Source organism: Arvicanthis niloticus, chromosome 7 (genome assembly GCF_011762505.2).
Source record: "Arvicanthis niloticus isolate mArvNil1 chromosome 7, mArvNil1.pat.X, whole genome shotgun sequence".
Taxonomy (NCBI): domain Eukaryota; kingdom Metazoa; phylum Chordata; class Mammalia; order Rodentia; family Muridae; genus Arvicanthis; species Arvicanthis niloticus.
In genome coordinates, this window is record NC_047664.1 from 9408965 (window position 1) to 9420618 (window position 11654).

At 36.1% G+C, this 11654-nt stretch overlaps 1 protein-coding gene across 1 annotated transcript in view; it reads left to right on the forward strand.

Annotated features, from left to right (window-relative positions):
- Hmgcll1 (3-hydroxy-3-methylglutaryl-CoA lyase like 1) overlaps positions 1-7228 on the forward strand; it is a 119314-nt gene extending 112086 nt beyond the window's left edge. The window contains exons 8-9 of the mRNA XM_034508171.1: positions 985-1110; positions 4565-7228. Of these exons, the coding sequence (XP_034364062.1) occupies positions 985-1110; positions 4565-4675 (237 nt within the window). The 3' untranslated portion in view covers positions 4676-7228. The remainder of the gene's footprint in view (positions 1-984; positions 1111-4564) is intronic.
- Positions 7229-11654: the final 4426 nt, after the last annotated feature.

The window sequence follows — 11654 nt, forward strand, 5'->3', positions numbered from 1 at the left end:
TGTTTTAGTTAGGAGAGATGACAGAGGTTCTGGTTAGTCAACAAAATGATGGACTGGGTATTAGGATTATCTTGTACCTCACTGGTACAAATTGGCATAATTATGCTCTAACTGTATTTTGAGAGAAAAGTTTTATTTTAACAGGAAGGGTGATATGTAGGAGAAGCTAAGGTGGGAGGAGTACCAAGAGAAAGAGAAGGAGTAAGGAGAGGAGGAGGAGAAGAAGGAGAGGAGAAGCTAGGTGATGAGAGAGAGAAAGAGAGAGAAAGGGGAGGATATCGAGGCAGATGTTCACGTGTCTCCACCAGTCAAAGATAGTTGATATATCTAGGTTGAGTATTGGGTTACACTTCTGTTTGAACATTACCAAACTTATAAAGCCTTTGATTAACATTTTTAAAAAGTGTATAAAAGCAAAAAGGAAAAGGATGCATGGGATACGGATTTTCTGGGGGTGGGGGGGAAATGGGGAAAAGGGATAGCATCTGGAATGTAAATAAAATATCCAATAAAAAATTAAGTAAGAAAAAAAAAAAAAAAAACCCTTGCAAGTACTAATCTCATCTCAAAGTCCCAGATCCAACTCTCAGTCTTCTGTGGCTGTGATTTTGAGCTGTAGTGTTGGAATGCTTTAAAGATAAATGTGGAAATTAGAAAATATATAAAACTAGAGATGAATTAACTATACCGCAAGCTTAACCATGCCAGCGGTGCTCTTACAGGGGATAAACAAACAGACAAAAACCTTACCTTTTAAATTTTGGTGTAGTACTGGCCCAGCTGCAAAGATCTTTTAGCAGAGATTTTGTTGGTCTAAGAGACAAACTTAGAAAAAGAGTTGTTTCTCCAGGGATGACTCTAGCTAACTGTGTCACATAGCATGCTCAAACTTTGTTTGCTGTTTCTTCACAACAGGTTAAGTAGAAATGAGTGACTCATGTTTCATACATGAACATGCCTTAGCTGTTGAGCTTTATTTTTCAGATGGGAATTAGTGTGGTGGACTCTGCTGTATCCGGATTAGGTGGCTGCCCTTATGCGAAAGGTGCTTCTGGGAATGTCGCCACTGAGGATTTGATATATATGCTCAACGGCATGGGACTCAACACAGTAAGTTCTTTATAACGTAGCTTTAAAACCCATGCTTTCTTTTCATGTTCAAATAGAACTACATTCTCAAACTTGAAAAACAGCTGAAATCAAAGTCTTATTACACATTTGCTATTTGCTCTATTATTGTACAGAAGGAAACTAAAATGAAAGTGTTGCAGGGCCTTTGCATGTGTTTATTGCTGTGGCAACATTACTAAGAGTGTTCTTATTCCACGTTATAAAGCTTTGTGAACTTAGAAATATGTCTTCACATATTATCCGCTTTGACTTTGCCTATTTAAGACACGTGCAAGAGCTCGTGTCTTTGCAATTAGAATGCTTTGATTTTGCAGTTTTGCTTTTAGTGTGGATCCTCAGAGAAGCTGGAATGATCCTCAGTCAGGCCGGGATTCTGTTGGCCTGGGGCTCCTGACACCTTGCAAATAGTCAATGGAAGAGCAAAGGTCAATTAAACTTGACAGTAAGATCCTGGGTTTCAAAGAGCCTCTTTGCAAGTACCTGAAAATGTACATCTTGCATGCACCTACTGCAAGTAATTTCTTTATGCTTAGTAACAAAATCTATAAGCACAGGGGAGATTCTATTTCATGGGAAACTAGGAAATGTAAGAAAACTATTCTGAGATGGTTGGACACCCAAATCATAAAAGCATCAGTTAGCTTACAGAAGAAACTTGCCTCTCTCGCCTCCTGCCTTTCCAGTCTTACTGTAATTACACTGATGCGTCCATGGTATCCAACTTACCTATAATTCCTCTTTCTTCTTCACTGCTCTCATGTGACTCTGAGTGGTCTTTTCCATCATGCCCCATTTCATCTAGAAAGTAAGGCAAAGCCAACTGGCCCACTCCTGGAATCCGTCTACACCCCAGGCAAAGTTTTATGGATCCTGGTGATTCCCCAAATTCTGTACTTTTATTTGTTCATGTTCCCTAGAGATGTATTAGGACATTGTTTATTCTTCTATCTTCCTTTGAAGCCAAAATGCAATTATAGCTCATTAATACACAGTCTCTTTAACATAGAGATGCTTCATAAATATTTATTGTCATTTTACCTGGCATCAAAGACTAACAGCTGTTGTCTAAAAACAACAACATTTATTGCTCATCCTCTGTTTATGAAAGTAGTAGTTTACTTACACAGTGGCCTAATTATTGTTTTAGAAGGCAGTGACTGAAAAGGAAGAGAGAGTGAACCTTTCTTGGAACATGGATGGTTGAATTAAGTTTATTTAACAACCAGTGTTCAGTGTGTTCTGTAACTTTAGGTTTCAAAGCCAAATTCCAGAAAATCCAAATGCTACCCTAAGAATTTTGCAGGTTGAGGAGCACTACAGTCACTATGGATCACAGTTCCAGTTGGTTACCAAGTGCAAGCAGTTATAGGACTTGTCTCTGCTGAATGAATGACTGCCTCCTACACGAATTACATTTGAGTCCATCACTACTACAGGACTCTCTGTACTGAAAGGATACACATACAATGCCTCTGCTTTAACACCTACCAGGGAGCTTGTATTTCCTCCAAAAGAAGGCTTACTGTATAACACACTCTGGCCTGTTGGTACCTTCTCCATTACAAATAGTATTGGTGACTGGTTTGCCCATTGTTACCCACATGTACCATGGCTCTCCTGCTCCTCACCCTCCACATGTACTGTGCTACTGTTTTTAAGGCCTTTTGCTTTGCTTTTCGTTATCTGCAGTGCCTCTCATAACTTCTTACTATAGTTACCACATAAAACATGAGTCAGAATTGTACTTTCTAAAAAGGAAAGGGGGGGCATGGGACAGGGGTGTTCTAGGGAGGGGAAATGTGGAAAGGGGATGGCATCTTAAATGTAAATAAAATATAAAATTAAAAAAAAATAATTGTACTTTCAAAAACTCTCCTCCGGCACATTCTTTCTACTCTTTCCTCAGGAGTTCCTTGGTCTTTTTAAACACTTGGGCATATCTTGCTCCATGAACCTCCACAAATACAGAAATTTGTATTCATGAGTGTAGTTGCCAGGAGCATGTAAGTTTCATGGAGACAAATAGATATACTATCTATGTGAAACCTCACAACATTTCATATTGCTTTTCAGACATCTGATAAGTGATTTGATTAAATAAAATATTTTAAAATCATATCAGTTGTTAAATAAAATAGAAAAAGACCAAAACAAAATTCTTTCTTGATATACTAGCATATTATCAATGCATAATTGTTAGAAATGGAATTTGTACAATGTTTAGAGGAACATTAACAACTAAAATATTCCATGAAATTCTTAATAGATTTAATTCAGAAATGTAAGGCAATTGAAACTATATAGATAACATTGGATTAAGAATTTAAATTAAAATGTTGACTCAGATGTTCCATGACAAAAACAATTTTCACAAATCAAAAAGAATGGTGCTACCCTGAAAACATGTTTATATTATGAAAGAAAAATGTTTAAAAGAATTGTTATACAAAATATTTTCTTGATCATTATTAAAAAGAGAAATAACAAAGATGTTCTGAAATGTGTTTAGAAAGAAAAATGAAGATGAACAGGTTATAGAAAGCTTTGTGAAATACACTCTTATCCATTTTAGGAGGAAATCAGATTTTGATAACTATTTAAAACAGCTAGTAGCAGTTTACTAGGAAAGATTAATTTTAATTGAACTAGTCCTCACAGTTTCTAGTTCATGTTGAAGAAAGATACAAAGGCATGAGAGATGTTGTGTGAAGACAAATATATAGTGGGCATTCCCACAGTGTGTCTCTCACATCACAGCAAGAGTACTGGGCAAAACACTGTTACTCCAAGGCCCACAGATGAGGAACGTGCCCTGATCTTGGCCTTCAGACTAACTACGATCTTTCATGGATTGTCCTAAGCCTCCGTTGCTCTTAGACTTCCTATCAGACAGTACAAAGCATCAGGCACAGTAGGTGCCATTATACTAAATACTGTTCATGTTATCTGCCTTACAGGTTCCCATTTCATACTATGTCACAATTCTGCATATGGTTAAAAAAAAGCATTCATCTTTCCTGGGGAATCCATATAAACTTACCCAGTTTGTTTCTTCACATATAATGAAAACATCATTTTTCCCAATTTAGTTTCTAACTGTAAACTTCTCCAATCCATTACTACTTTATTTTCTCTTTCTTCAAATTCTACGATTGTACGTCTTAAACATTTGATATGTTTGCAAATTGTACTGTTATTCAAAGGTGTCTTCTACATATTATGTTTTAATAAAGTGGAGAGACCTAAAACACAACCTACATAGTTCATGGAAATAAATGCTGACCGTGAATTGGTGATGAACAAAATGTTCCCTAATTTTAAACAGTTAACCTACTACTAGTGAGATTAAAACAATTCGCTTCATCCTTTTTTCCCCTCTCTTTTCTTGACTCTCATCCCCATCCCACCTGGTGTCTTCTGTTTTCTCTTCCAGGGTGTGAATCTCCATAAAGTGATGGAAGCTGGTGAGTTTATTTGCAAGGCAGTGAATAAAACCACAAACTCTAAAGTCGCACAAGCCTCCTTCAAAGCTCGACATGAATGAGTTTATGATTTAAGAGAGAGCAGAGCCATTCCAGCCCTGGTTCATCACAGCGTCATTAGTGCCAATTCATTCTCAAGTGGAAGTTAATAAAAAGAGCAAGGGAAGGAGATATGCTTTGAAAAGATTACCACTGGGTGGGTAGATCATGAAGTAGAAGGAGGACAAGACAAGGCATCTGTTCAACTGAATGCTGGGAATTAACCCCGGTGCACGTCTGGAGGTAAACAAAGCCTGCTCATTTGCTCTTACAGAAATCATTTTATTTTTTAGCTGAGTAGAACTGAAAATTGACTTCAGATTTCTCTAAGTATCAAGTGCTGTGTTAATGCCTCCTCAAGCTACCTTACTGCAGGGTACACATGGTTAGTGGTTTATGAGCCTCGGCAAAATGCAGAGTGTGTGGCCCTGAAGTTGTGGTTTTTTTTTTTCTTTCCCCTGGATCCCGACTTTCCATCTGCCAAGTTTGTTAAGTTATGGACTAAGAGCCAAAGTTTCATCTGACCCAACATATTTTTTAGCAATAGAACTTTTGTATTTCAAGTGTGGCTAACATCTGTTAACTATTTCGATGACTTTATTGAGCTCCAAGATGCTGTGGTCAATGGCAAGATGCCACATCCTGAAAGCACACCATACCTCCCATGTTTGTTCTGTGCATCCAGTTTGCTGTGTTTTACATTTAATCAATTGTAGAAAAAGTCCACAGTGTTATTTAAATATGGAGAAACTATATTGTATGGTTTTTAATCTGGTGTCTGAGGGACAGTAATGATAGTAGGCTGATAAGAACACCCTGGTCTATTTTAATACCTAGTTTACTTTTGAATTGCCCAAGGAAATACTATTGTGATTTTTAAGAATGTTAATATAATTTTTAACTGATGAAAAGTCTGTTTTCATTGACTTACTGTACTCTATATCTGTTTATTTTTTATTTGATTTTAGAATATTTATTTTAAAGTTGAATGACAGAAATATTATCTATAGTGCCAGAAAACATTGCCAGGGATAATGAAAATTAATGCGTTAAAGATCAAGGCCTGGGGATATGGCTCACTGGCTGTCCTTCTAGAGGACGTAGATTTGATTCTAAGCACCCATACGGTGATTTAATAGCATTTATAACTCCAGTTTCAGGGAATCTAATGGCTTCTTCTGGCCTCTGCAGAACTAGTCAGGCAATCAAGACACAGGTATATATGCAGGTAAAACATCCGTTAACATAAAATAGCATAGACATCCTAGAAAATAGTAAAAATATTAATTTGAAAACCAGAAAACAAGAAGGATATTGATTAGAAGTAAAATGTCATTGAAGGTCTATAGTAGGAAACATTGGAATGGAAACATACAGGTTGATAAAGAAACCTAAATTTCCATGGAAGACTCCAAATTGTCAAATTGTAACACGGTTCTTCAGTAGGTTTTGTTACAGCATGCTTTTCTTCTAGAATATTGAAAGCAGTCTGTGCTTGGAGACTCAGGTTGGAATATGGATGACACAGAGGCAGCAAAGCAGCATCTAATTGTGGGTCTGCCTGAGTCCTGTCTCCCTGCTCATCACTCTTGCAGACTAGGGTGTGGGTCTGCCTGAGTCCCGTCTCCCTGCTCATCACTCTTGCAGACTAGGGTGTGGGTCTGCCTGAGTCCCGTCTCCCTGCTCATCACTCTTGCCGACTAGGGTGCCGAGAGGCAGCAGCACAGCAAATGTGCTTCTTCCTTCATTTCTGAGCAAAATTGATTTTTCCCTCTCAGAGACATGGAGCACTGAGTTTTTGAGATATTTGTGAAAACTAATAGTACTGTCTTAATTTTTTTAAAAAAGAATTTTTTCAACTATTTCAGCTATCCAGGAAAACTTTCAGTCATTTCATGACTCATTGGAAAACCCCAAAACAAAACAAACCCCCTCACCTACACGTATTTTGATACCACATTTTGCTTTGGTTTTACCTAGAAAGGCTTAAGAATGACAAGGCAAATATAACTTTTTATTGAAATGTGAATAAAAATAATCTTTCTTCACATCTATCCCTAAGTTAAGACTATTCTGCATCCTGTAACTTGAAGTACGTTTTATCATAGAGATGGAATGCTGCTCTATTATAGTTAGGACTGTTGGTAAGTAGTTGATCACTCGACCTAGGATGTGTAAGCACCTGGGTTTGATCTTCCAGCCCAACAAACCAACAAGCAGAAAGAAGTTTGCTTTCTGAAAATTACAAATTTTGTAAATCTCATGTTCACGAACTCAGAGCAAACAAATTTAATCTGGTAATTTTCTAGTGAATTCAATGTTCTTTTTAAGTTTTTAGTATTTTATTTACTATAAAATATAATAAAGACTTTCTTAGCTGTATGCATATGGCTCTTAATTTCCACATGTATGCTCTCAATTTTAATAATTCTGCATACTATATCTTGTAAAGGAGGAATTCACAATATGAGTGAACAGATTTAGCATTGAGTAAATTATACCTGTTGTTCTTTTCATGGTTGTAAATATGTAAAAACTAAAGACTCAGAATAAAACAGATATGAATTACAATAATGAACAAGGAAGATTCCAGTAAATATCCTTGATCCTTTTGCTCTTGTGGACTAGAAGATATGGATTTTGTGCTTGAATGGGGTGGGCCCCAAGGTGAAGAGAGTGGGGAAGAATGACATAAGAGGAGGGGGCACAGAAAACAAGCAGGGGAGGGGATAGACTAAGGGAAAGAAAGAGAAGAGGGAGACAAAACCGTCTTTTTTTTTTTTTTTTTTTTTGGATAATGAATATACTTACACACACATATTATACCATGATGGTCCACATCAGGATATTTTAAACTGTAGGCAAGCAGAAAAAAACTGAAACAATACATTTTAAAACTCATTTATCTGAGACATCTTCAGAATTTACTATTCCACCAGCGTTTAACTCAGTGGCTCATTCATGTTAGAAGGACCCTTCGCACCCTAAGGTGTAGTTCACTTTCAGACACTGGGTCTTAAGAGTGCAAGCTCATTGCAACTCTTCAAGCCTTGCACGCCACACAGCTTGCAGTATGTGCAGGGCCTTTTCTTTTCCTGTGACTTTTTATTATCAAAAGACAGTATACACTTACACCCTTCCAAACTTCCTCTCATGTTTCATTGAGGAGCGAGCGTATCATTACAAGCCCTTTCCAAAGATGTTTATTCCATAGGACTAGACCACGAGGGAAGACCAAATAAAGCATCTGGGAGCAATCAGTAAAGAAATTCTCATGGAAATATGTGCTATGGTGACATCAATGGGAGGAGAGGCCCTTGGTCCTGTGAAGACTCGATGCCTCAGTGTAGGGGAATGCTAGGGCGGGGAGGTAGGAGTGTATGAGTGGGTGAGTGAGTGGATGAGTGGGTGTATGGGGGAATACCTTCATAGAAACAGGGAAAAGGGGGATGGAATAGGGGTTTCCAGAGGGGGAGACAGGGAAACGGAATAACATTTGAAATGTAAATAAAGAAACTATCATATATATATATATATATATATATATATATATATATATATATGAATGGATGTATTTGTGCACTGAAGGAATTGTTATTGAAGGAATTGTTATTAAATATCAGCATTGGTCTGGAGGGATGGCTCTGTGGTTAAGACTAGCTGCTCTTCCAGTTCCTGAACCCAATTCTCAGCAACCACAGGTGGCTCACAATCATCTGTAATGGTAGCTGATGACCTCGTCTGGTGTGCATGAAGAGAGTGTATTCATAAATGTAAATTAAATATACATATATAATATATCTTTAAAAACAAAAATATTAAAAAGAAAGAACCAAATAAATAAGTATTAGCATCTAGGAATGGAGCTTGGTTAAACTCTTGCCTAGAATGCACTGGTTCCATTCCCAGCACAGAAAATAAAACAAAGCCCAGGAAGGAAAACAATATAAAGAATACTAGAGAAAATAAAAAATTTAAGAGAAATATTTGCATTTTTATGGTTCACTTGCCTTGTACCCACCTTGTCCAAGTTCTTAAAAGTGTTAATTGTTCAGCATGAAACAAGTGACAGTAAAACCAACGTCTAGGCTTGGTGGTGCAAAATCTTCCTGAAGTGCAGAAGGAGCAAGAGCTGCAGCTAGCAACTAACCAGCTTCCTCTTCATGCTACCAAGCTTGGGGTTCATGTTCTGTACCTCGAGAAACCAGTTCAACAACCGATTCTCAAGAAGCCAATGAAAACAACTAAATTGGAAGGAAGTGCAGAAGAAAGAATGTAATCAATGTAGCCACATTAGGAAAAGAGACAAAGAGATCCATTCTAGTATACATTTTGAGTCCTGATTAAGATTGAGGCTTAATTAGAAGGCTAGGGAAATGTGCACGTAAGTGGTACTGGTCAAGGTGTGGTCCGACCCATTATTCTTAGGTATTTAATCTTATCCTCCAGAGCGGCTGAGAAGGTGCAAGAACCTTGTAACATGGCTTTCTTGGAGACAGTTTTTTCCTCTGTCCTGTGCCTTTTACCTCTCCCAGCAAGAACTTCCTCAGAAAATTCGTTTCTTCTGGTCCATTGTTGGAGCTATCTAATAGTCAGATTGAAACATACAAGTATCTCTTTAGGTTATCTTCATTTCTGCTAGGCCAGTTAAAACCAAACTCTGTAGTCTTTCTTTCTGTTAACAAGGAACTTGACCTTGCAACATTTATTCAAACAACTACTGTGTGTATTATTAAGGAAAAGGCAGGCTTTTATGCCATCTGTTATTAATATGGTTAATAACTTGGTTTCCAGACCTTATCAGTCCGACATTTTCAGTTATGTGTATTTCAGGATTAAGTTTCTCTGTTGCTGATGTACAGACAAATTTATTATGTGGTCCCATTCCAAACTGCACGACAGATTTAACTAAGGAGGCTGAGGAGGGAGCAGGTTAATACACATATATTTGTATGTTAGCCCCAGTATTTGGCTTCAGCTTGTCTGGAATGAAGCTTCAAGCATCATTGTTTGAAAGCCATTTACTAGGGAGTGCTAACACTCAGCTTTAGTAGAAAGTCTCCGTTCTCTGGGCAGTGCTGTGACCTGGAGCAAGAAATATAAGCAGCAAGGTCTGTACTTTCCAGGTGCTTCCCTTAGAAGAACTGGCTGACCTTGGAATCAGCTCATAGAAGCCAAATTTTGGATGGGTGTATATTCTATCCATAGACTAAGCAAAGTAATAGATTCCATATGTTAGAATATAAAGTAGTTTAGCACTCTATTTCATAAAAATTCTATTACTGTCTATCAACAGATAAATGGATAATTACACACACACACACACACACATATATAGTGCTCAGCTTTATAAAAATGAATTTAAAAAACAGTAGGAAAATGGATAGACCAATATTAATTAAGGTCACATATACACAAGTGTACACCTGAGTATGATATAACATGAAGAAAAGAGAACAAGAAAGTCTATATACAAGGGATGAAAAGGATTGACTCTAGCTCATGGACCTAAGATATGAATGGGAACATGCATCTAATTGTTTTTCTAGCTCTAATTCTGTCATAGATTTTATTATTATTGTTTTCAGTGGTAGATAATTGCAAAAACACATTAGACATTGAAACTATAAAGTTTAATGTGATACCTCACATTTATCATTTCAGGTACATGTTCTAACTGTATAGATGTGCATTTAGTTGTGTAAACTATGAATCTGGTTAACTTTGATGTGTGATTTTTGTTTATTTACTAGTATTTATAATAAAGTTTATAAGTATTTTTAAAAAACTTGTTATTAAAAATAAAAACACAATAACATTCATTTATCAGTAGTAGGTGATTTTAATACTCTACTTTCTTCAATGGACAGCTTATCTGAACAAAAATAAAGAGGAATATCAGAATTTAGTGACATATACCAAATGGACCTAACAGATATCTATAGAATATTCTACCAAAATACCAACTAATATGCACTCTACCTAGTAGCCCACAGGTTCTTTTCCAAAATACACTCCACACTGGGGCATAAAACAAATTATAAGAATTCATAAAAATTGAAATAAAACACATCTTATTTGATCCTAATGCAATAAAACTTTAAATTGAAAACAAATAAATTTCTAAGAAGTACACAAACCCATAGAGATTAAACAACTCTTTATAGAACAATGAACGGATAAAAAAAAAATTAAATGTGGAACTAAACTAAACTAAAACACAATATAACAAGCCCCCAGAGACGTAATAAAAGTTACCTTAAGGGGAGAATGTTGACCTGTGTGTGCCTACATGAGAAAATAAAAGAGTACAGATACGTGACTTAATGATGTAACTCAAGAGTTTGGAGGTAAACAAACAAACAAACAAACCAAAAAGAACAAAAACAATAAAAAACAAAGCAAAACAAAACAAAATCAAGTCCAGTAGATCGCAATAAATAATAAAAATCAGAGCAGAAATTATCATACTAACCACAAACAAAAGAACCAATCTATCTATAAACTGGCTTTTTGAGAAGTTAAACAAAATCAAATTGCTCTTGGTACAGTTAAACGAAAGAAAGAAAGAAAAAAGAAAGAAAGGAAAGAAAACAAGTAAAAAGAAAGAAAGGAAGAAAAACAAGAAAGTAAAAAGAAAGAAAAAGAGAACAAAGAGATGATTCAAATTAACAGATCAAATGAACAGGGAAATATTATAACTGACACCAAAGAAATATATAATTAAAAGGGAATATTTTAAAAACCTGTATTCCATTTGGTTGGAAAAATTTTAAAGAAATGGATAGATTTCTAGATTCATCCAAACCACAAGTTAAACCAGGAAGGGGATCAACCAACCAAAAACGCTCATAACAAATGTAAAGAGTAAGACAGTAATAAAAGGCAATCCAACTAAAAATAGTCCAGACTTGATGGATTCTAGCAGAATTATATTTTCATATTTTCTATGAAAGATACATGAATATAATTTTATGTGAATACAATTTTATTCATATTTTC